Genomic DNA, 26,825 nt, shown 5'->3' with positions numbered 1-26,825 from the left:
CAAATAGCCTTCACACTGCCACATCATCAGCACTACAATTCTCCTGCCACATCAGCTTGCCACATCAACTGGACATCAAATAGCCATCAAATAGCCTTCACACTACCTATCCACATCACTAATAACAATTATATAATTTAATTTACAATTGTATCAACATACATAATTTAATTTACGAGACAAATACGGAAAATTCGAATAATAATATTAAAATTTAAAAAGTACATTACTTTTAAAAAAAAGTACAACAATTTAAAAAAATTACAAAAAGTAAAAAGTACATTAATTTAAAAAAGTAAAACAAAATCACTCATCGCCGCCGTCCTCGTCTCCGTCGTCGCCCAACGCTTCTTCACTGCCGTCGCCGCCGCCTCCGTCGCCACCTACGCCGCGGCTATTCCCGCCGGTGTCCCTCCTCATCGCCTCCAGTTCTTCACGCTGGCTCTGGAGCAATACGCGAAGAAAATCCTTCACCTCGGGGTCCACCGCCGCTTGGAAGTCGGCTAAGGTCTTCACCATTTGAGCGCGCGTTTGTTGGCGCGCGAAGAATTTGAGCTCCTCGGTAGACCTGCCGAGGGGGGATGCCGAATGGACATCCTGGGAACTCGGTGTGCCCCCCCTCGCAACCTGCTGCGCCCGCCTTTGCCCAACCGGGCGAGGTCGGCGACCGAACGACCGAGGAGTCGGGACCTCCTGGGCCGTCTCGGGGAGGTCTGACGAACCACCGCTGCTGCCGCTATAATCTCCGGTATAGTTCAGTCTCTGCCTCTTCGGCCAGCCAGCGTCGACGCCTGCCCGGAATTTCTCCGACTCGTTGAGCACAACGTAGCAGTTCCAGTAGGTGAACTCATAGTACTTCTTATCCGGATCGGGGTAGGCTCTTTCCGCAATCCTCCTGCAGTCTTCCTCTGTTTGGCCACTGGTCTGCATGCGGAGGGCGTTAGCGTACAAACCCGAAAATCGAGAGACGCCAGCCCTGATTCGGTCCCAGCACTTCCGGACCTCCTCCCCGGTGCACGGTCTCCCTTCAGGGCAAAATGCCCTGTAGGCTGCAGCTATCTTCGCCCACAAGTTGACGATCCTCTGGTTGTTTGAAACGAGAGGATCGTCGCAAACACTCACCCACGCCTTGGCAACCGCAACGTTCTCCGCGTCCGTCCACTTCCTCCGGCCCCGGATTTCGGCGCGGGGCTGCGACGACTCGCCGACCTTCTTCGCCTTGCCCTTCTTCTTACCCCGCCCTACTCCCTGGCTTTGAATGAGAGTTTCAGAAACGTCGTTAATATCAAAACCCAAGTCCGCTAAGGAGAAGGTCTCCGAATACTGTGCATCCGTTGGGGTCGATGTGTGCGAAGAACCGGTGGAAAAATCAAAAGTCGGCCGATAGGCGTTGTCCCCCCCGTGCGTCGCCTGCGACTGTGGAATCATATGTTGCGCCGGTGGCATCATCTGCTGCGCCGGTGGCTGCATGCCGGGTGCCCACCCCGGCATCATCTGCATAGGGGGCTGCATGCCGGGTGCCCACCCCGGAATCATCTGCTGCCACGGGTACACGTTGTAGTACCCGCTCATTGGAGGCCAACCACCTCCCCCAGGAGCCGGGGAAGTATGGGACCCTGCCCCGGGAGTCGGGGGCGTCTGAGACCCTACACCGGGAGCCGGGGGAGTCTGAGACCATCCCCCGGGATTAACTGGAGTACCTTCGTAGTTGTTCTCCATTGCTCGTTATTGATCTTGTACAGAAAGTAAGGTAGAGAGAGAGTACTCGTTAAAACAAGTGGTGCGAATGAAAATGAGGTTCAACGCGCGTATATATTGTGTTTTGCGAAAAAAAAAAAAAAAAATATTTAAATCCGACGCCGGTTTGGCGCCGATCCGGGAGCCACAATGGCGCCCGTGAGGATCGGCGTGGGAACCGGCGTCAGCGCGGGAATCGGCATGGCGACGCCGATTTTGACGCCGATTTCGCCCACGCCGGTTCCAATGGTTCGGCGTCAAACCGGCGTGGGCGAAAAATCGGCGCTCCGGTGGTGACGCCGACCATTGGAGATGCTCTTAGCAGCTTAGCCGTCCAAGCTATGTCCTAAACTATCCAACCAGTTCTAATTTGCCACGCTTAAAAGGGCAATTGCTGGTGTGTTTCCATCAAGCGAGCTTCGTGATGTTTCCTGCAATCAGGAAAAACAATTTATTTTTTTTAAATGAGGTTTGCAGACTGAACTAGTGTTTAAGAAGAATGTAAAATCAGTTCAAGTTACTCCTGAATAAGAAAAAAAAATGAAACGCAGTGTGGATAAGAAGCATTGGATTTTTTAGCACCTAATTGGCACCCCTTTTGCTTCTACAAATTCTAGTAGTATCATTTTTTTTGCAAGATATAGAAATTGATTCCAATAGTTTTTATATGCTTCATAACTATACCTCTTCATAACTGCTGCTCGAAAGGAAAAATGGCTCTTTTTCTTTAATCCCGCCATTCTCTGCAACTATTCTGTCTAAATCCTGCCAGGAAAAAAAAGTAGAACATTTATCGTATTTTATTCAAAAAACGAATAAGTTATATATCATGCATTCCCAAGGACAAAAGAATTATCTTATTCAGCAAATTTAAGATTTCAAAACAACTATGAAATGGTGGTGTATTTCAGCAGCAATAAAAATATGGGCAATCTTCACCATAATTTTTAATACATAATGAACAAAAATTAAGTAACAACACCAGTGCTTCAACATGAAAATTATCAAATATTGTGCACAAAAACTTCGATAATTTGTTATTCACTCACTGCGAAAGTTTAACAAAATTTATTTGTATAATCAAATGTAATCTAAGTATATTGTAACTTCGATAGTTTGTTTGGTTGATAAAATAAAACTCACTTTTAAAACTAAACATAGTTCAAGTTTTAACAATAAAACTAATCAAAGCATAACAATACTTTGGATCTAATAAGTTTGACATATCTCTTCGACATCATCACAACATTTAAGAGAAGCCCTGAAAGTAAAATAAAATTTAAAAAAAATAAAAAATAGAAACAAAGTTTCCCTAAGCCCAGTTATATTATCAACTAGTTTTCACAATGCTGCTTGAAGAATAAGGCCTTCACCTTGGAAATTGAATACATACCTTTCCTGTCAAAATTTCGTACTCAATGAGTTCCTTGACAATTTTCTCCAGGACCAAACAATTTTTCTGAAGCAGAACTCTTGCCTTGTCATATGCCAAGTTGTAAATCTGCAGATATTCAGTTCGGTCGATTAAGAAATGGCATTTCTAGGTAGAAACAGAAATTGTAGGAGAAAACATGTAATCCCTCTGTTCCACGTAAATGGAGTCGTGTTCCCTTTTTGGGATGTTTCAACATAATACAGTTATTTCTATTTTTTGCAAAAAGTAATACTACATTTTCTTCTTCTACTTTATTCCCTCTTCACTTCTCTACCTTATTCTCTCTCCTACTTTATCCACTCTCCACTACACACACTAAACATCTATTTTTTATTCTTTGTGCCAAAAAGGAACGCCTCTATTAACAAGAAATGGAGGGAGTATGTTATTAAGATAACTGACTTAAATAGAATTACGAGTTGCAGTTGCAACATCCTGCTTGGCACCAAAGATCATTAATTTGAACTTTCAATATAAATACCAGTTTGAATAACAAGTTCTAAAATGCAAGAAAGTACACATCAGCAGCTTTATTCACAAGGAAAATTCAGTGGACCGAAAGTATAGTCTCTTTTGGATGCAGTCATTTGAACACCAAAACCATGAATTCTGTCAAAAAGTGGGATTTTCATTTTATATCCCCTTGGAGAATGGAGAGAGAAAAATAGGTCAGCAGGTGGCAGTGGTGGGCTTGGCTGTAGTCATTGAAAAGGTAAGAAGGATTGAAGAGTATTATTGAGTATAATGCACTTAAAAAAGAAAAAAGCAACTGAAGGGGAAACAGGCCTAGCTCACATATAGATAGTTAAAGAGCACTACAATCTTAAACAATCAAGCACAAGTAACATACCTTTTCAACTTTAGCAGCCATCTCATATTCAAAGTTGTCTCCCATACTCAGAGCTGTCGCCTGTGAAATAATCAAGAGTTAAATATTGTTGCAGCATAAGTATTTAAGAAGGAAGCTTCTCAGACTAAACAAATAAACTTCTGCATGACATTATGATACAGATGCAGAGGAAAATGCACAGCAACTCGAAGCACTCAAAAGTGAACAATCTTGTGCTCAGATATTTGGTATATTCTTTGTGGTGCTAGTTTCTTCCTAGAGCCCACATCCCAACCCAAAAACCATATCGTAAAGCATGGATTTCCATTGAAGACTGACCAACTATACTGCTCTTGTAATGATTTCTAAAAGATGGCTATCATCTGTGATATACTGAATTACTTTCATTCATAACAATATTAAAAATTAAGCAGATATAAAGAGATTTGAGTACATATAGTCCAACCAGTATCCAAAATAGAGAACTGAAAAAAAAACATAATTGGTGGGGGATTAGTAGGATATACAGAGTTTTCCAGTAGATATCATCCTTGAGTTGAAACAACTAAGAAGAGAAATAACCCTTCGATGGTAGAGAAGATTTTCACAGATGTCTAAACCAAGTTCTAGTGTAAACCGGGGAGAAGTAAAAAGACACTGTTGAAGCAAAATTGTCCAGGAGCAGAGCACTGGAAGAGTGAACCTAGAAGATCTCTATTTGTAAAAATATCGAGTTGCAAAGGTATTGGATGGTGTAACTTTAACAAGGTAAGTGGTGACAACGACCACCTTTCATTCTTATTTGTGGGTCAGTATAGTGCCCCTTGCAATGGATAAAAACATCACAAACATTAGAAGATTAATACCGCAGTTCCATGGTGGTAAATTGTTGGACTGTCATCCGGACCCCACCCATACTGAATAACCATCCTAGTAGCAATCTGCATCCAAGACCATGTAGAGTCAGATGAAGATATAGTCGTGGTGAACATGAAGAATGAGAAATTAAAGACAGCTGCAACCTCCTGAGCATCCTTCAGCTCTGAGGCAGAAAGAATATTTTCCTCTCCAAACGGAAGTAGTAGCTGCGAGGCAACATAAGAGCCAAAGCAGAATACAAGCTTCTTCTCAAGATATGCCCTTGTCTCAACATTCCCATTTACGGAATCATCATTCCTACCCTTGGTAATCTTGGTGCATCCAATTCCCTGCAATTAAAAGAGCCAAAGTTGCTACTTTATTACTGCAAAATTATTTTGCTTTTGAAATCTGTTAAATCGTAGTGAAGAACATTAGATCATTTTAAAAGTAAAAATTATCATCACTAAAAGTAAACTTGATTGAAATGGAAATAAGAGATCTAGATATGAAGAACTGGAAATGAAATATGCAACCAATATACTGGAAAGGAGAAAAGAAAAAGGGAAAAGTCATCTGCAGCTACAAAGTATGCCTGTTGTGAAAAGAGAAAACATACCTCCCAAGAAGAAGGTTCAAGCCAAAGGTTATCAACAACATCAAAATTTGGTAACAGAAGAGCCATGAGACCCCGGCCAGCAGCCCAGACTGCATGGGGAAATTTTGTCTCCCTAGTCCACTACAGGATATCAAATTTAAATTTAGTCGAGCGAGCCAGGTCACACTATCCAAAAATATGAGCTTATTTAAATGCTTCCAGCTGTGTTACACAGTGGAATATAACATAGATGTGCTTTACACTAGAATGTTCTCAGTATATGTTTGCATATATTTATCAGTATAGGCTACTCTACTTTAGCATTAATTGTAGTCAATACAGTAGCTTACATCAAGAGGTGGACTTAGCAGTTCTATTCCATTGTTTATTTGACCATATGGTTCCATTTGGTCAACAACATCCTGCAAATCCTCTTTTGTCAATGTCAGACCAAGATGATTCACCATCATCTTGCTTATTCTCTTCACAATTTTGGTTTTCGCAACCCATCTCGGGACCAAGGGACTGAAAGTCTGCAACATGGACATACATATGTAAAATAAATGTGTAAATTGATTAGTCTTTATGCCTACAGCATACTCAAAAATAGTAAAATGTTGGTGGGCAATGGTTACAGCATGCCTAACTTACTGTCCAGTGATATTTCAAAAATCATGAGTCTATTTAGGAATGCAGTTTCATATTATCATAATAGCATCAAAGGACCGATGATTGAAACTTCAAAAGAAATGCCAATACAAACAAAATTTTGCTAGTGACCAGTATATATCTACATAACACTTCCCCATAAATTAAGTACTAATATAGATCTGATTTTTAATTGCCCACTACAGACATAAGTAGATTAACGCCTTCTAGTATCTGAGTCCTGACACATGCTCTAGATCCATCTATGAGTTTCAATGTCCACAGAAAAGAGCATGACCAAGAATAAAAAGCAGAAGAAACTTAAGGATCCAGATTCAGTGTTCACATGAAATCATGGACAACAGACCAATCATGAGGACTTTGCAAACTGAAAATGAACATCAATGATGAAGCCAATAGTTCTTACAGCAAACCAACTGCAGTAGCTCAAAAGTTCATCTGTGTCCAGAAACTTTCTTCTGAAGGCACTACCTTCCAGAGACAGTGGGACTAGTTTTAATTCTATAGGACGAAGAAGAGCCGTTTTTTCAGCAACCTGCAGGTTTGTAAGAAGATTGTTATCTGCTAGTAGAAACAGAGCTTACAGCACTAATATCAACATGTAATATAAACTATTTATATTTCAGATTAACCCAGGTCTACAGTTTAATTGCCTTCAGAAGAATTCAACTGAAGACAAGTTCAAACTTTAATTCAGTTTTTAAAGTTATCACGTATAATTAGGTACATGACCATTTCACTCCCAATTAGGTACATGATCATTCACTCCCAGAACTATTGATTGGTTTGAAAGGAGAATAAATGGGTCAATAGTTTGGAATTCATTGGCTCCAAGAGAAAGTGTAATTTGGAAGTTAATTCCGACAAAAAGATCACTTGGCTCTGTAGAAACGACAACAATTAGCAATAGAAAATAAGTTTCCAAATTATCCCACGCTTGGTATTACTTGATATTTCATAGACAATATCTCTGATAATGAACAGAGCGTCAGAGTTATTAAAGTAGATAAAAATAGTAAGGACTGTACGTTTCCAATTTAGCTCATGCATTCAGTAAACCTAAATGCCAAAGAACAATTATCTATCCTAAATTCCAGATCAAATCGGTGCTATTTGAGTTTTGAGTATGGAGCAGACCAACCAAAATGCCATAAGGCCAGATGGCAAGCACCCCCACCAAAGTATGGATTCAAAAAGAAAAAAAATGAGATATGTATATAGTTAAAGCACATATACGATACATTCAAAATGGAAACCATTGTAACTACAATACCTTTCTCCAGTCAACAAAGTTAATGAGATCCTCATCCATCGTTTCTCTTGCAGCAATATGTAGGATCCTCTCTCTTTCTGTTTGAGTGGGTCGTTGAAGATGAAATATTCTATCCATTCTACCAGGACGCTGCAGTGCTTCATCAACTTGTTTGAGATTTCGAGTAGTAGCCATCAGCACAACTCCATCTTGTTTCTCAAACCTAAGAGAATATAGCAAATGCAAAACAGGAAGGACATATTTATGTGATAAGTCAAATCTCCAGTGTGATTTAAGTATCCTGAAATCTAACATGCATGATTTAGGTACTCTGTACAGCTAAAAAATCCACATGTGACGGGCTGAAAGAAAGTCATAATCTGCAAGTGGAATAATGTTGAATAGTAACTTCACAAATATATATATAGGTTTGTGTTAAAATGACAACACCTCTTAAAGTGACACTGTGACACCACGTATCCAGCAATATTATAAACGCTACACAGCAATAGTATAAACGCTAGACAACAATCTATATAGTGTATTGGATATTGCTGGCCGAGAAAAATTGCTATATAGTGTATTGGATATTGCTGGCCGAGAAATTTACCCTTCAGAAATTTTTTATGATTGCCACATAGCAGCTGATTATTCGTCCACGTGTACAAATGATTGGCTAGAAATAGTGATATGGTGTTACTTTAAGAGGTATTGTCATTTTAACGTACCCCTATATATATATATAGGGAGATGATCAAAACAAGTACGGGTTTTTTCTTCTTTTATTCTAGAATACGATTAACATTCCTCGAGTGTACTGGATTTTTTTTTTATTCCGCCTTTGGGAGAGACGCATGACCCTTATTCGTCTTCTTTTAATGAAACGCATGACGGAGATGCGTCTTTCATAGAGACGCATGAGGGACATGCGTCTCTCATTTTTTTTGATTTTTTTTGAACGATGCATGACCGTCATGCGTCTAGGCTCATGCGTCTCTAAATACATACACCATTGAGTAATGATTGCTATTTGGAGAGGATTGCTATTTTGGACAATTAAATGGATAAATTCTTGAGAGCTGCTGACAAGGACGGCCCCACTTGATAGCACTAGCTTCCGTACCTTCCTCGAACTAATTCAAACTAATTCAAATTGTTTTGTGCAGATTGATGTATAAAATTCCTGTAAAATAAAAAAAAAAGTAAAAAATTTTGAATCGTGAAAATCGAAATATGGAAGAATCAGCGCATAGATAGGAATAGGAATAGGAATAGGAATTAGGAAGAGGATAAGAAAGTAGGGAAAGTGTCGCTGTAGAAGAGTTTGGGTTGGAAATGCTATGTGATCTTAATCCATCAATATCTTCAATTACAAACAAGTCATGGGTATGGGCTTCTCCGTTTTTATCCATTTTGGCAGACTTTGTTGACTCCATATTTCTTTTTCCTGCCCCCCTCGATGTGACTAGACGTAGACCTTGAGTGTCACAGTATTCATACAATTCTCTCTCCAGACAGCAATCATTACTTAATGGTGTATGTATTTAGAGACGCATGACGGTCATGCGTCGTTCAAAAAAAATCGAAAAAAATGAGAGACGCATGTCCCTCAGCGTCTCTATGAAAGACGCATCTCCGTCATGCGTTTCATTAAAAGAAGACGCATAAGGGTCATGCATCTCTCCCAAAGGCGGAATAAAAAAAAGTCCAGTACACTCGAGGAATGTTAATGGTAGACCAGAACAAAAAAAGAAAAAACCCAAACAAGTACGCATTTAAATTCAGAAATGCAGTTCAAATCTTGGCCCTAGGATTAGATGATCTAATGGTCAACAATTAACCAAAAACACGGAGGGTCATAATTAAGCAGTTTTAGGTCATATTATAAAATTCGGGTTTGATGTCACGTTAAGATCATTTTAGGTCATACTTTGTTAGAATGACCTAAAAATAAACTAACAATGACCTAAAATTTCCCTACGCATGATATTGTTCTGCATTTCTGTATATAAATCTAGTTTTGCATAGATCAAAACCCAATAAATATATATATATATATATGGAAAATGATCAATACAAAACTTGATCTCAATACAAAATCCAGACCAAATCCTGACCATGAGATTTGACAATCCAATGGTCAATAATTAAACAAAAACAAGGAGGGTCATTGTAAAGCAGTTTTAGGTCATATTATAAACTTTGGGTTTGAGGTCATGTTAAGATCATTTCATGTCATCCTTACTATAATGACGTAAAAATAAGCTTACAATGACCTAAAAATGACTTTTGTATGCTTGGTTCTGCATTTTTGTATTAATAATGGTTTTGCATGGATCAAAACCCTATATATATATATATATATATATATAAATATAAATAAAATAAAATAAAATAGAATTATTCAGCACTCCATGTCATCTGGAGACGCAATTGAAGACATTGTTCTATGTGGGGAAGATAGATAAGATAGAATATGCTCTAAAGTAAATTAAGCAAAGTTCTTTCATATTTCAAACACACCACAAAAACAGGAGCAATAAATTTATGTCATTCAATGCCTCGTAATAATCCAAAAAGAGTGTGTTACAGTTAACCATGCAAATCAGAAAGTAAAAAGAAAACATGAGTTTACCCATCAAGTTCCACGAGAAGTTGATTAATGAATGCCTCATGATCCTGCTTTTTGGTGTGAAGGAACTTTCCACGGACACCAGCAAAGAGGTCAAAGTCTTCGACAAATATAATGACAGGAGCCTACATTTATAAAGATGCAGTGGCAGATTGGTGGTTAAGCACATGCTTAAGGACTAGGAGGAGGAAAAACTCAAAAAGTTAGAGGACTAGTTCACAGAATCACAGTACATTGGGAAGAACGTGATGTGAACGAAAAGAGGGATGCAATGATAAGGGAGATTGATATTAAATAGTAATAAATGCCATTTCCTCTTTCCTCCTAAGGATGAACCTTTCTCATTCCAGTTAATTTTATGCAATCTCAATTTCAGTCATATTTAATTTCCAGTTTATATCTTCTATGAGTGTTTTTTCTTTATCATTCCAGCCACCTCAGCCTTTACTACATATCAACCGGTGCGGTGAGCATATCTTGTCCAATGGTGATCCCTCGCAGGACTGAAACACGTCTCAAGGAATTGGGGAAGGCGGTCGAGGCACTCACCACCACTCAGTTCCATACTCTCCAGAGCCAGTTCAGTACCATCGACGGTGGCGAATGCAACAAGCTCTGGCATAACTTTATTTTCCTCAAAGAAATAGGTATATATATATATATACTCCCTCCGTCCCGGCCTAAGCAAGACGTTTCTATTTTGGCACAAGAATTTAGGTAGTGGTGTTTAGTGAATTAAATTATTATAGTAAAGTAAGCGAGAGAGTAAAGTAAGAAAGAGAAAGAGAAAGAGAGAGAAAAGTAAGAGAGAAGATAAAGTAATAAAGAGAAAGAGAGAATAAAGTAAGAGAGAGGATAAAGTAAGAGAGATAAGAGGATAAAGTAGGAGAGAGGAGTGAGTTGATTGTTGCCAAAAAAGGAATGCCTCACTTAGGTTGGGATGTACCAAAAAGGAATACGTCTCACTTGGCTAGGACGGAGGGAGTACATATCAAAATATCATGCAATAACCAATGCGGTGTTTATGTGACCCTTTGGAACACCCATGACTGTACAAGTTTCATAACAGTCCTTGCTGTAATAAACACTTCGTTCGCACAAAATAGAGTTAAATGATAGGAATGAATAACCAACCAGATCACGTGCAGTTTGAAACAATTCTCTAACATTTGATGCACTTTGGCCCACCCAAAGACCAGCTTCCAGCTGTTGGGCTTTTACTTCTACAACGGGAACCTTGGCATCTGCAGCTATAGCCAGTGCAAGGGATGTTTTACCAGTTCCTCTCTCACCAACAATAAGAACACCCTGTAACACAAGTATGAAACTCAGATTCAACTCACATGTTGTGTTAAACTATATACTTAAAACAAACATTACCATCAAGAACATGATGATAGGCTCAATAAACAACAAGATGTTACTTCAAGGAATTAGAAGCAGATATCAGCTGAAAGGAGAAGGTTTTGGCAATGATAATGATGACAATTGACAACTTAGGAGAGTACCAAAACCGCAAAGATCAGTGCATATTGTCAGTTCAAGGATATCTACCAAATGCAAAATAGGTGACTTCAAGGCTTCATCAAGTAAGTAAATCACCTAAAAAGACACATTTCTATACAATCAATCAGCTACGTTTGTAAGTGAAACAGGGAAATGTGTTGGTCGTCATGAAAATGTAAGTCACCAGAAGTAGACATGTCACCCACATGATAAGAGAGCAAACTACCCAGAGAACAGTATCTTGGTTCATATATGATAAAATGCCATACCCGAGGTGCACGAGCTCCCATTTCTTGGAATGCATTAGGATTTTGTAGAAATGCCACAACTTCATTGATTTCTTCTTTCATGGATTCAACGCTCGCAAAATCCTTAAGTCGTATTGGAGGACTTTTTATTCTCTAAAAGAATTGGCAAAAAACAATTAGAAATAGTTATGTAAGTCTGAAATAATGAGATAAATGAGCATATGATGAAACCTTCATATGATCAAAAGCAGTGCTGATTGGATCAACACCAGCTTTTCTCTTTTGCCTTATCTTCCTGGTCCTATACCTAAAATAACCTTTCTGCAGAAAAGTATAGAAGGTAATAAACACACAATCAATGACACTTCAATATCCAAAAGTAGACAAATCTACATTATTCGACAACTGATTAAAACATAATAAAAAGAAGCAAATATCATTGTTTTCCTTAGCAAAGCACCATTTATCTAACAAGCATATGCTTTCTTGCCTTTCCCAATGGTTTTTACTCATATCCCCTCATTTTTTCAGAATGGAAGATCTTGATAATCCTTTGGGAAAGAAGTCCAAATTCATTTTAATATAAACAAACTAACTTTACAACAAAAAGAAAGTGGCATGAAGATGATGAAGGAATATGAATAGAAAGCAAAAATAAAAGAAACAATTGTATAGGAATGCCCTACAACTAAGAGCTGGCAGAATTTCACATATGGTCTTTGAATTTAGTGTAAGGCTGCCAACATAAATATGTCAAAATTGTGTTCAAACTTCTCGATGAAGTCTAGTTCAAACAGGCATGTATCATGCACAAAAAATCAAGCTCGTGCAGCTTGGTCTTTTCTCAGACAAACATCTCTTTATTCTCAGCGAGCAAGAGCTTGGATCTAGTTTACATCTTATAAGACAGAAAATGTGGATGCTAGTGATGTTATAAATGAGTCAGCCCTGAATGTCCCACAATCTCATCTCCACCAGAGTTCAACCAGGGAAAAATTGGAAATAGATGCCCCCCATCCTGAGGTAAATAAGGATCAGTGCGGTTTAATGTTCAAACCCAAGATTAAAAGACTGTTTTGTCAGTTCTGCCAGATTTAGCCAAGAGCAATTGCACAAGCGGAAAATAATCCCACATTTTTTATCTATGATATCCTTGAACTACAATTATTTAGAGAATTCTAGCTATCTGGATTGAGACTACTTTCTGTGATACAAGGTAGATTTGAACTCATTTCATAGTTTACAAACATTGTGGTTGAGTATGACGAATGCAATTATACAACAAATTTTCTCATCCCTTTAGTAATGACAACTAAGATAAAGATTTGACAAATGAGATTATTTAATATCAGAATAGAACAAAATTAGGTTCTTAGTTTGTTTTTCATCCTAGACTACGGAACATCTAAATTATGTTCAAGTCAAACATTTCAATACGAGAGACATTTAGCAAAGCAGAAATTTACCACTCTCCGCAACTTCCTGAAGTTCGGATTTTTCCTTATAGGCCCAAAACCAAGTACTCTTGGAATATTCCTCTTCAAGAAACGGAACACATGAAAGATCACATATCCATAAATGGCAGTCCTAACCAAAAACCAAAAATACCACAAAAATCCATCTGTTTTCCTTGATTTGAAGTTCGTTTCAGCTTCAGATTGCCATGTTAAATACCAAGTGGAGCTAACAGATACATCAGAGTACTCTGGCCAAGCCATACCCAAACGCATCCTCACCTGTGTCAGCAAACGAAGAGTAGTGGATAATGCATTGGGATATCATTATAACATGAAAAATAGGCACACACTTGGTTATAAGAGAATTAAAAGTGGACAAAATTAGTAAGTTTCAGAGCTCAAATTGTCAGTGAATACCTCATAAGGGATAACAAACTCCAGAACAGGAAACACAACCATCATCATTATGTCATCATTAATATCCCTTATTTTTACAAAGATCCAATCTCTTGCACGTGATACAATACTAGTCCTCCATAATCCAGTAAAGCACTGACGGAAAAGTGTTAGTATCAGGAGAAACTGTTGACTGATATCCAACTCTGAGAGGGGGATCCACATTAGCTGAACTGCAGTTGGGATGCCAGCTGTTATCATTCTCAAATACAATGCATCAAGACCCCCCAAATCTTCAAACAGCATGTCAAATTCCTGCGACAAAACCATAGAATAGTATGACTTTGGTAAAACTGATTTCAAAAAAGATTTGGTTTGTCAAAGAGATCAGTAAATGATCTTACTTTTGCGTCCACATAATATTCCTTGTCATCCCCCTTAAGTGTGACATACATGGCTGCCCAATCGTGTCTTATTCGAGCATTCTCCACAAGCTTCTTGGATACAGCATAGGGAACAGCTATTGGATCCAATTCCCACCTATTCTTTTGTTCATTGTACCATGTCCTTGATGCTACTCTATCCCGATCAAGAAGAATACGCTCCTATATCATATATTCTTAAGTCAGAATACAGAATCAGCATATTCATTATTCAAATATGCAAAGAGAGCCCCTTCAAAAAGGACTCAGAAAGGGCTAGATTTGAGCACAAGGAAGATCTGAATGGACAAGAGGATAGAATTGTTTGCCTGCTCCGGATTTATCTCGTCCTCTAAAATCTTCAAATCCAACACCGTGAACTTTCCCTACCACTTATATATATATATATATATATATATATATATATATATATATATATATATATGCAAAAGGTGGCAATGCAGCTATACATAAACTATCAGATCATGCAATTGGAACATAAGAGATGACTGAAGACAGTCTCTAATAACTTATCCACCATCAATAAGACCAATTCATTGGGGGGTGCCAGAAACAAAATAAAATAATTTTCAATCTCCAATATAAGCATTTTCCTTACTTCACCGCACTGAAGGACAGCTTCAGTTTGGATCCTCAAGATCTGCTTGTTATACCAGATAAGTAGAGAATCATTAACAAAAAACTCCAAAGGATGAAGTATCAAAACCAAGAAAAAGATCTCGGAAAGCCAAGATTTTACCTTTACAGACACGTACTATTCGCTTGACCAACTTTAATAAAAACCTATGCCTGTTATAAAAGAGCATTGTTTCACAAATTTTGATTAGCTTATTATATCCTTGTTGTTTACTCCCTCCGTCCCATGGTAGATGTCACACTTGGGTGATGGCACGGGATTTTAGGAGATGTTTTGTGTGTTAAGAGGAGATAGAAAATATAGTTTTATATATTAATGTGAAAGAGAACTTTTTCCAAAAAAATGTGATATCTTTTGTGGGACAAACTAAAAATGAAAGTGTGACATCTAACTTGGGACGGGGGGAGTATTATATTTGAGGAAAATGGTGTATTGTGATAATATATCTAGCAATTTATGTATTATTATAAAAAATATTGGTATTCTTACAAATTATGATTGCACTACAATAGCATTACTTATTTGTTTTATAAAGATAGCTGAATAATTGAATACATGACAAGATCCTGTGTATCTATACCTCATCAAAATTGTGGTTTAATCTTTATCTATTTTTACTTATATTCATTATTAATATCCATTACTTTTACATGTGTTGGATGTCCCATCGTGCTAAGAAGAATGAACAAAGGGGTTAGAGCTGAAGCCTCCCTGGAAGGGTTCCTAGGGATACAGTGTAAGTCTCAACAAGCAAAAAGTAGCAATATATACATGCAAGGGGTTTGTTTCATTATGTTTGGTGCACCAGGCATAAGACATGACAAAAGTACTCACAAACTGTACAATATTGGAGCAAGTTATAAAATTCCAGGCCGTTTGACCATAATAATATGAGGGGTTATCAAGAAAAATGGTAGGAGTAGCAGAAGCATATATGTCATTCAGGCCATCAACTAGTAAAGAAGAGATGTTACAAGAACATTGTCACATGATCCTTTAAATGTCTTAGTCATAAAAGTCAAGCTGAATATCCAAATGAAAATAGAAAAGGCATAAAACAATTGCACTAAAGTACTGCTAAAAAGGATATCTTATAAAAATGAATGATAATTCTACAGCTCTATTTGAACTAAACATAATAAGTGTATGAGAAACACAACTAACACAACTAGCACAAGTGCATTTTTGGCATACCTGTCTTTCAGCCACATACTTTTTGCCTAGTTCCGGATCTTCCAGAAGACGTTTCTTAAGGTCCATCTTAGCATCCTCTCGCCATTTCTTCCAACCATGAAGTAAATGGTGGCTTGCAGCTTTTGGGATTACCACCTCCTTCTTTCCAAATATCCACTTCAGCTCAATATCTGGAAAACCTTTTACTACCTCATCTGGTGGTGTGATTGCTACAAAGCGTCTTTCCTCGCCTTGTTTCTTCATAGCCTTCCTGATGTTAGCCTCCAGATTATTTTGCATCTCCTTCGAATCCCTGAGAACTTGTTGTATCCGATGAGCAAAAGCAGTTGAGTCTTGATTGGAAAGAAACTCTGCATCCTCACTTAGCAGGACACTGGGTAAAATAATTTGTTCCTGAAACTTCCTATTCGCTTGCTGTAGTTCTTTCTGAAGCTCACTCTTCGAGAGCTTGGTAGCAGGGGATTTTGAGGTACTGTAAGTCAACAAGACCAGAAGCAGATTAAGAAACAAGGTCGGATCAGATTATTATACTTTGTACAGCTGATGAAAAATTGTGGGAACTACATGTACAGCAACAAGTACCTTGGAATTGAGATTCACAAGATAGCAGATGTAATGAAATGAATGAACGATACCAACATGCTTAAAATTCATGAAGCACGGGGTCCAAGAATATGGAATAAATATTAGTTGGCTGAAAGCAAAAGAATATTAGTTAGCACATGATGTCAACATGATGGTTTTGGATTTTTGGTAACATTGCATTAGCAGATGTTTCAATACCTTAGTTACAAAAACATCTCCAATTTTAAGTTAAAAGTACAACAATATGCAATCAATTTTGAATCGGAGTTGAACAATTAATCCTAGGCTATAGCTCAGTGAAATTTCCAAGAAACCTAATTGGGGATGGTGAGACAGGAGACAGCAATAATATTCAGAAAATAATTTTGCTTCAAGAGTTTGGTGTTGCAGACATGAGTTATCACTTGTTCAGCCATTCCTTAACAAAAATTTCATCAAATAGGCATATAAAGCATTTTTTACCTCTGACTACCATGACTCCTCAGTTCACTCAATACGTTCTTGACCAATGCCTCACACTCTCTCTCAATCGACAAAAGCTCCCTCACACCAATACTCAATGCTATAGTTTCTTGACTCTCAATCAGGTCTTCAATCTCCCCAATTCTCTCCCATATGTCATTATACTCACCTCCACCTTTCGCTTTCCTCATTAAACCCTGTTCCTCCTTCTTCAACTTAGACGACTTTCTCACAATCTCTTCCGTACGGTCCATCAGCGCCTCCTTCTCTGCTTTCAAAACACTCAGCTCCGAGTACAGCCCATTCAGTATTTCCTCTTGCAACGACGCCTTCGTCCTTTTAACTTCCTTCAAGCCCTCCTCAACAGCGACAGCAAAATTCTCATCTCCCGCATTCCTCGCCTCCTCAATTACCTTCACCAGCTTCGACACGGTCACCAATAACCTCCGAGTATACTGCGAGTATTTATGTCCCTTTTCCTCAATTGTCGCAGAAGAGGCGGCGGCAGCAGCAGCCGCCAATGCAGGTTTCTGGAACCCGAGAAGCGGACAGAAAACCCCAATAAATACATAGAACAATGCATAGGCGATTGGCTTGGCAACATCAAGCGCATTATTTCCGCCATTGCAGTGTTTCAAGCTGATTTGTTGGGTGCTGGGCAGGCTATTATCGGCCTTATCATCGGAGGCGGAGCATCTAACGACTCGAAGCGCCGCGGCGGACGGAGGAACTCGGAGTGGGTGAAGCGGCGAGAAGGGTTTGGGAGAAACGGGGGAATTTCGGGGAAAACGAGCGGTCTTGGGGGAGGGTTTGGCGCCGCGGCGAAGAGGGAAATCGAAGAAGGAGAAGTTTTGGAGGGATGGAGTGAGAGTAGTTGAATTCATCACCGCATTTGAAATGGAGTGTGATTTCTTTGGAGAAATAGATAAGAAACTCTCCCCTTGCTGCTGCAGACTTGCAGTCGCGTTTTGGGAACGATGGCTGATTGCAAAAGGACGTTGTATTAAATTTACTTATTTTAGTAGTACTCGGTTAAAACTTAGAAGGATAAAATTATCCTTTCATGGCTATCTTTCTATTGCTTATAGCATCATAATCCAAAATTAAGACCAAATCTCTATTATTAGATTTCAAAATAAGCGGATAAGATTAAACCTTACGAATTTAGTAGACAAAATATCAACAAAAGGGTAAAATCGTCATTCTATTATCATATAATAATTTTCGTGTTTTTTATATCAGCATAGTGTATTACAAATATCAATACAATGACATGAGTATTTCAACATAAGTACACGGAAATATCAACACAGTTTTATTGAGAGTTTACATGCATTATGTTGACAATTTACATGCATTGTATTGATATTTTACATACATTATGTCACGCCCGCATTTCCTAAGGATAGGAAGTACGGTGGACCGCGACTAGGGGAGGAATAAAGAAGCGGGGAATAAAGGGGAGAACAAGAATACTTGACCCGAAAACGTTTAATTAGAGGAATTTCACTTCAAAACAATGTACTGTAGCGACATTTCTAAAGTTAAAGTAAACAGAGTTTAAATGAAAACATTGTATCAGATTACAAAGCAGCGGAAAAGACCAAGAGATAGATAATGCCGGGTATGACGACACGACACCATCCAAAAGGCAAAGTAAAAACACAATTTTGACTTTAATTGCTCAACATCCGTCATCCCCATCGTCGCTCAACCTGCACATTAAGAAAACAACATGCAGGGCTGAGTACTTATTGCACTCAGTGGACACACGCCAAAATCATAGTTTGTCATGCCATAACAGTGTAACCTTGGGGTTTTAAGTGTAAAGAAAATAACCCAAGTACACTAAAACATATTTCATAAATTCGACTGCGCAGTCATTTTCAGATATTGCCACCCTTATTCCCACCATCATACACTATCTGATCCAACGGGTGACAAGGGGCGTGGCCACACCCCAGGTCAACTAGACCGGCCAACTTGCTCTCAGATGGCTCCCGATCTCGTGTACACTAGCCTGAGGGTTCGCAGCCCAACAGACCTGAATTCGATTAAACATATGTGGTAAACCACTTCAGATAGGTTTCAAAACAAAACAGTTGGCAAGACAAACAGTTCATCTCCATAAACATTTCCGGAACAGCGTCCGTATTAAAGATAACCCACAAAATAGTAGGGTAGAAAAGTCCACCTCAATTGCTTAGCTTTAAAATAGTTCCCTTCTTCAACCACAATTTCCTCGTAAAAGATCACCCTTTTGAAAGATAAATAAGTATCATAATTAGAATCAGGAAAGACGGGGTTTAAACGACAATGCATGAATCCTACGTGGATGACTTCGACATCTAGCACGTTACACGTACGCACACTTAACAACATCTTATAAGTCAATCACACAAAAACACACGTCCGAAACACACCACGCACGCACCCGACACGCATACAACGTACTCAAGACGCGCACACGACACACACGCAACACTCATACCCCCGGCATACCCTCACTGGGCAAACGGCTCACTTGGCTCGGAAAAGGTTCGGAAAAAGGATCAGCGTCTCGGCCTGGCTCGGTGTCTCGGCCGCCGGGCTCGGCACCTCGGCCGGCTGTCTCGCCGCCTGGCTCGGTGTCTCGGCCGACCGTCTCGGCTGCCTGGCTCGGCACCTCGGCCGACCGTCTCGGCCGCCTGGCTCGGCACCTCGGCCGACCGTCTCGGCCGCCTGGCTCGGCACTGGCTCGGCGTCTGTCTCGGCATCTGGCTCGGCACCTGGCGCGGCACCTGTCTCGGCACTGGCTCGGCACCTGGCCCGATCAAGTGTACACCCGTTTTCCCCCAACCCACGATTCTCAAACCTTATACGACAATCACAACACACATTCCACAACCCAAAACACACCCGAAAACATGAGATCAAACCTTCAAAACTCCCCACAACACTGCCCTAGGCCGAACCCCAAAACTCTCGGCCAACACACACAAACCACCCGAACCAAACGCTGTTTTCCCCGAGCCATCTCTTGGCCAAACACACCCACATACATCCCAAAGACCACACACTCAGATTCACACCCATTGCACATAAATACATCACCCAAAAACATACATCCATCAGAAAAGCGCAGTTCACTTACAAAAATCATTATAAAATCACCAGACCTCCAAAGAAGCTGAAATTTACACACCACACCCAAGACACATCCAAGTTTATACAGTTAAAAATTAGTATCAAAAAGAGATCGTTTGCTCAGTCAAAAAGGGGTCGGAACCCACTGTCAGTTATCACCAAAAACATGTTCAACACAAACACATAGTCACAAAACCTATTCAGCATCTAAACCATCCAAAAACGTCCTACATGCATGTTTTTTTCGAAATTATTAAGAGTTAGGGTCTTGGGTTACCTTTCCCGGATAGTTCAAACGTAGATCAAAAGCTTTCCCTACTCCGCTTCCAAATTCGGTACGAGAGAGATACCTTGACGAAACCAAGAAATAAATGAGAGGGAGTGAGAGGGAAAGAGAACCGAGAGGGAGAAGGAGGGAGAATTTACCGGCGAGAGGACGATAGCGAGAGAGAGAGGAGAGAAAACGATTATGAGGGAGAGATGAGAGAAACCGATAGTGAGAGGGAGAGATGAGAGAAAAGAGAGAGTAACGGTTGTTGTGGGAGTGGGGAGGTTGAGAAATTTGTGGGAGAGGGGGAGGGGTTTTCGAAAAAGAGAGAGGGAGAGGGAGAGGAAAAGAAATTAATTAATTAGGAGTAATTTAACCCATGACTTAATTAATTATCCCCCTTTACAAAAAGCTTAGGTAAATAATATCACATCCACAACAATAATATAAATCAATTAAGATTTTCCACACCATATATTACACAAAATCATCCATTAAGTAAAAAGAAATAAAAAAAAATTATAAACTTTCGGATATTACATTCCTCCCACCTTAACAAAATTTCGTCTCGAAATTTGTCTAGATCACTCAAACAGCTCCGGAAACTTCTCTCTCATCTTATCTTCTAATTCTCATGTTGCTTCTTCGACCCCATGATTCCTCCACCGTACTTTCACCGAAACAATTGACTTATTCCTCAATTCTTGCACCCTTCGATCCAAAATGGCCTCGGGCTTCTCCTCATAACTTAGATCGGGATTTAGGACCATCATCTCTTCTTGGTGAACTATGTGTGCGGGGTCAAACACGTACTTCCTCAATTGTGACACATGGAAGACGTTGTGCACATTCCCAAAGCTTGGTGGTAGGGCCAATCTGTATGCTACCGCGCCGACTCTATCTAAAATCTCGTACGGACCGATAAATCGGGGTCTAAGTTTTCCTTTCACACCAAAACGAGTTATTCCCTTAGAAGGGGAAACTTTCAGAAAGACCTTTTCTCCGACCTCGAATTGTAAATCGGTCCTTCGAACATCCGCATATGATTTCTGTCGATCCTGTGCCTCCTTGATCCTCCCACGGATTTGTCGGACAATCTCTATCATCTCTTCTACAGAGTCTGGTCCGAGAATTCTTCTCTCACCCACTTCATCCCAATAAAGTGGCGATCTATACTTCTTTCCATACAATGCCTCATATGGAGCCATGTTGATAGTCGCCTGGTAACTATTGTTGTAAGCGAACTCTACCAATGGCAACACTTCTTCCCAACCTACGCCTCGATCTAGCACCACGGCTCGCAGCATATCTTCTAAGGTCTGTATCGTTCTCTCTGACTGCCCATCGGTTTGTGGGTGGAAGGCAGTACTAAAATTCAACTTAGTCCCCAACTCGCGCTGCAAGCCCGTCCAAAACCTAGAGGTAAATTTGGCATCGCGATCGGATGTAATTGTCGCTGGTACTCCATGCAAGCGTATAATCTCCCGCACATATATCTTAGCCAACTCGTTGGATCCATAGGTAGCACGAACCGGTACAAAATGAGCAGATTTGGTGAGGCGATCTATAATCACCCAAATCACAGTGTTTCCTCGCTGGGATTTTGGCAGTCCTGTCACAAAGTCCATTGCAATATGTTCCCACTTCCATTCTGGAATCTCAAGGGGTTGCAATCTCCCATAGGGTCGTTGGTGTAGCGCCTTTACTTGTTGACATGCTAGGCATCTCTCCACAAATGCCGCAACATGCTTTTTCATACCGTTCCACCAAAATTGCCTCTTCATGTCCTGATACATCTTGGTGCTTCCTGGGTGAGCAGCGTATGGGGTTTCATGTGCTTCTCTCATGATTTCGTTCCTCAGGCCTTCGTCCTTAGGCACACACAACCTTCCCTTGTATGTGAGACCATTATCCGCTGCCTCACGAAAATTTCCGAGTTCACCCGTCCCCACTTCCGAGCGAATCTTCTCTAGTAACGTATCTCGCCGTTGAGCTTCCACAATTCTGGCTCTTAAGTCGGGTTCCATCACCAACGTGGCTACTATTCCTTCCACAGTCTCGGGCATTCTCACTACTTCCAACCGCATCTTACTGAACTCTTGGATTAGACTCTCCTCGGTAGTAAGAAAGGTGGCCAGCTGAGATTGAGACTTCCTACTAAGAGCATCGGCCACTACGTTTGCTTTTCCCGGATGGTAGTTTATACCACAATCGTAGTCCTTCACCAACTCGAGCCATCTACGTTGGCGCATGTTCAACTCCTTTTGCTCAAAGAAGTACTTTAGACTCTTATGGTCCGTATATATCTCACAACGGACTCCATAGAGATGATGTCTCCAGATCTTCAGTGCGTGTACCACGGCTGCCAGTTCTAAGTCATGTGTCGGATAGTTCAGCTCATGGGCTTCAATTGTCTCGATGCATATGCAATCACTTTCCCCTTCTGCATAAGCACACATCCAAGTCCCACCTTCGACGCATCCGTATACACCGCATAGTCAGTCCCTGACTCCGGCACAGCTAGAATTGGTGCGGTGGTCAATTTCTCCTTCAACAACTGAAAGCTCGCCTCACATTCTGGTGTCCAATTCATCTTGACTCCCCTTTTCAGTTGTTGTGTCATTGGCCTTGCTATCTTCGAGAATCCCTCAATGAATCTTCGATAATAGCCTGCCAGTCCTAAGAAGCTTCGAATTTCATTTTGTGTAGAAGGTGACTTCCATTCCTGTACAGCTTCCACCTTGGCCGGGTCTACACGAATCCCATCTGAGGTTACTACATGTCCAAGAAAGTTCACTTCCTTGAGCCAAAACTCGCATTTACTGAACTTGGCATATAATTTCTCGTCCCTTAGAGTTGCTAGGACGGTTCTCAAGTGCTCTTTGTGCTCCTCCACGTTCTTCGAGTAAACGAGCACATCATCGATGAAAACTAGAACAAACCGATCCAAATACGGATGGAACACGCGGTTCATAAGGTCCATGAACACTGCCGGGGCGTTCGTCAGTCCAAAAGGCATCACAACGAACTCATAATGACCATACCTTGTTCGAAAAGCCGTCTTGGGTACATCTTCTCGCCGAACCCTCAGCTGATGGTACCCAGACCTCAAATCCATCTTAGAGAAGACTCCTGCCCCTCGAAGTTGGTCAAACAAGTCGTCTATCCTTGGTAGTGGATACTTGTTCTTCAGCGTCAGTTTGTTTAGCTCTCGATAGTCGATGCACATCCTCATCGTTCCATCCTTTTTCTTTACAAACAACACTGGTGCTCCCCATGGCGACACGCTAGGTCTAATGAATCCCAATTCCAGTAGCTCTTGTAGTTGCACCTTAAGCTCCTCCAACTCTTTTGGCGCCATCCTATAAGGTGCTTTGGATATTGGTGCCGATCCGGGCTCCAGATCGATCGTGAATTCTACCTGCCTGTCGGGTGGGGGTCCCGGCAATGCATCGGGGAAGACATCGGGATATTCACTCACTATCGCCACATCTTCTATCTTCCTGTCTTTCTTCTCCTCCCCATTCAAATAAACAAGGTACGCTGGACATCCCTTCCTCATCATTGTAGTGGCTTGCAGCGCGGAGACAATGGACTTGCGTCGGTTCATTGAGATTCCGTAAAACCTCGTCGGCTCTTTTCCTGGGGTTTCAAACGAAATTTCCCTTTTTCTACAATGAAGGGTAACGTGGTTCTCCGCTAACCAATCCATACCCAAGATTATGTCTACGCTACCCATCGTCATTACTTGTAAATTATGAGCCAACAAACTGAGTTCACCTATTCCAAAGTTCACACACGCACAAGATCGGGATATATCTATAGTCCCGCCTACAGGTGAGGTCACACTCATAGTGGGTTCGGTCTTAACAGTAGGTAATCCTAATGTATCCACACAAGAAGTTGATATAAAGGAATGCGATGCACCCGTATCAAACAAGACAACTATAGGCGTGTTGAGAAGTGTGCCCATACCTGCCAAGTTTCCTTGCCCAAAGGTTTCTTTCCCGTTTGCCGGCTGCTTCCCCTTCAAGGCGTAGGCTCTTGCTTGCGACGGCAGTCCTTGGCGGCGTTGTTGCGGTTGAGGTGCAGGTAGTGCCTGGGATGGTGGACGGAAGCCTAACTGGTTCTGTCTCGTCCCCGTTCCCATGTTCTTATTTGGGCAACTTCGGAAGTAATGGCCACTTCCACCACAGCTGAAGCATCTAGGGTCTCGACACTCTCCGGTGTGGTACTTGAAGCATCTTCCACATTGAGGGTTCCTCGGCGGAAAGCTTGCCCTCGGGTGATAGGTATTCTGTCTCCCGCCATTGTAGGGTGGGTTCTTCATGTGTTGTGGCCTCTTGCCACCAGACTGAGTGTGATCACCATCCCACCTCCTCTTCTCTTGATGACCTGACTGAGCTTGTAGGGGTGTCGCGTTTGTTGTCGCCACCACTTTTGGTTTAGGGAGTGCATCTTCCACGTCCAGTGCACAAGTCAAGATCTCCGAGTAGGAGAGTTCTCCTCGACAAGCCAATGCGGCCTTTATCTCATCCTTGAGCCCGGCCCGGAACTTCACCGCCCATTTCTCGTCGGTGTCCATCAACTCGGGCGCATATCGTGCCATCTGCGCGAGGGCTCGGTCGTACTCAGTTACAGTCATTCGGCCTTGGCTCAGCGTGTGGAATTCTACCACCTTGGCCCGTCTGTACGTCTTTGGGACATACTTGTTATCAATCTCCATTTTAAACTCCTCCCATGTTAACGCTTCCAAGCGTGCAGGATTCATAGTTCTTTGCCGAGTCTCCCACCAGTAATCGGCATCACCTGATAGTTGAAAGGTGGCGCAAGCAATGCGCTCCCTATCTGTGCACTCCATGACCCTGAAAATACGCTCGAGGCCGCGTATCCACTCTTCGGCTTTTGAGGGATCTCCCTGTCCATCGAATTTAGGGGGATTCTGCCTGGAGAACGTAACTATGAATCTTTCTTGCTGAGGTGGGGGTGGAGGTGGTGGTGGAGGTGGTGCCTCCACGTTGGGTCCTTGTCGTGGTTGGCGTACACGTCTTGGCGGCATTCTGATTCAATATCCAAAAAGTGTTACTACAATTCTCATCCAGAATTACCACTTTCTCAAAATTTTCTCATAATCTTCATGTAGTAAGATGCAACACATAGGATATATATCAAAATCAAATTCTCATTAAAAGAAAGGAGGTCAAACGTTGTTTCCCAAGAGCAGATCGTACTAAAAACAAAACTAACAAGACATCAACTATTCTATTTCTAGACTACGACTCGATCATCCTCATCCATAGGCCCTTCCTCCGGGTCTTCGTCATCGTCCTCCTCGGGGTTCCCTTGCGGAGCCTCCTCGGGTTCCTCCTCATAGTCATCTTCAAACCCTTGCTCATCCTCGTACATACTCACGTACTTGTCCTGATACACGATCCCCTCTTGCACATCCTGTGGGGGCTGCTCCTCGCGAGAGTCTACCAGTGCACAATACACGGCCTTCCGAAAGCCAGCCATGTCGCCCACCATGTCATCGGTAACGGGCTCATGCCACGTGTACCTCCTCGCCGTTCTTTCAGCCCACTCCTTCCAGCTGTCAGGGAGCAATTCTATTAGCTTCTCAATGCCGTCAAGCTCTGTCACTCCGAACTCCTGAGCTGCCCTCCAGAGGGTGTCGAAGTGCGCTACGAACTCAATCAACGGTATGTGATCCTTCTTCCGATACACTCTATACTCTCTGAGCACCCTCTGTGCCCTAAGTCTATCACGATCACTCCGTCGCGGGGTTCGGAACATACGCGCCATCTATAGAAAAACAGAAACAATCGCCTCGCATATAAAAACAGGGTGCATAACCGAAGAAGAGAGAGATATGTGTATGCAGACGTATCACTGTTCTAATTCCAAGCCCGCTGGTGTTCAAAGGCCATAAGTCCTTATCTACTATAGGTCCAAGAAGCACTAGTGAAACCTCTCACGTCTAAGTTCAAACAGTCAAAAGGCCAACACATTCACACGTAACAGCTCACATCAACATTCACGTCATCATAGCATCACACATCAGCCACATGCTTTCATATAAATTCAACACACAAAAACAGTTCATAACCCTCATAATTTCCAACTTTTCACATCACTTTGTACCCTTCCACATGCATCAATATTTACTTACTTTCCAAAAATCATTTTCAAAACCCAAAATCACAATTTCCTCCACTTCCATATACTTTCCAAAAATTCAAAATTTTCATTACCTCATTTCAGGTTGAGTGCGATGAGTCGGATGTTGAGCCAATGACACTTTTGAAAACTTACTCAAAACAGAAAAAGACTCTTGGATCCAGAGCAGAAAGAAAACCTAGACTCTGATACCACTCTGTCACGCCCGCATTTCCTAAGGATAGGAAGTACGGTGGACCGCGACTAGGGGAGGAATAAAGAAGCGGGGAAGAAAGGGGAGAACAAGAATACTTGACCCGAAAACGTTTAATTAGAG

The 26,825-nt window shown here is 41.1% G+C and overlaps 1 protein-coding gene across 1 annotated transcript; it reads right to left on the bottom strand.

Moving 5' to 3' along the window:
* Positions 1 to 1,934: 1,934 nt before the first annotated feature.
* Positions 1,935 to 17,928, bottom strand: LOC121772090 (probable inactive ATP-dependent zinc metalloprotease FTSHI 5, chloroplastic). The gene is made up of 19 exons (XM_042169058.1): positions 16,939 to 17,928; positions 15,892 to 16,363; positions 14,022 to 14,222; positions 13,639 to 13,932; positions 13,231 to 13,500; positions 11,996 to 12,085; positions 11,786 to 11,917; positions 11,145 to 11,318; positions 10,014 to 10,135; positions 7,400 to 7,601; positions 6,533 to 6,661; positions 5,808 to 5,990; positions 5,479 to 5,598; positions 5,024 to 5,209; positions 4,868 to 4,942; positions 4,023 to 4,082; positions 3,131 to 3,238; positions 2,422 to 2,502; positions 1,935 to 2,168 (listed from the first exon to the last, which is right to left on the bottom strand). Exons 1-19 carry the CDS (start codon positions 17,820 to 17,822, stop codon positions 2,103 to 2,105), a joined length of 3,849 nt encoding a protein of 1,282 aa, XP_042024992.1. The 5' UTR covers positions 17,823 to 17,928; the 3' UTR covers positions 1,935 to 2,102.
* Positions 17,929 to 26,825: the final 8,897 nt, after the last annotated feature.

The sequence above is a fragment of the Salvia splendens genome, chromosome 16 (genome assembly GCF_004379255.2).
Source record: "Salvia splendens isolate huo1 chromosome 16, SspV2, whole genome shotgun sequence".
NCBI lineage: Eukaryota > Viridiplantae > Streptophyta > Magnoliopsida > Lamiales > Lamiaceae > Salvia > Salvia splendens.
The sequence above is the reverse complement of the archived record's forward strand: the minus strand, read 5'-3'. Positions and strand labels throughout refer to the sequence as shown.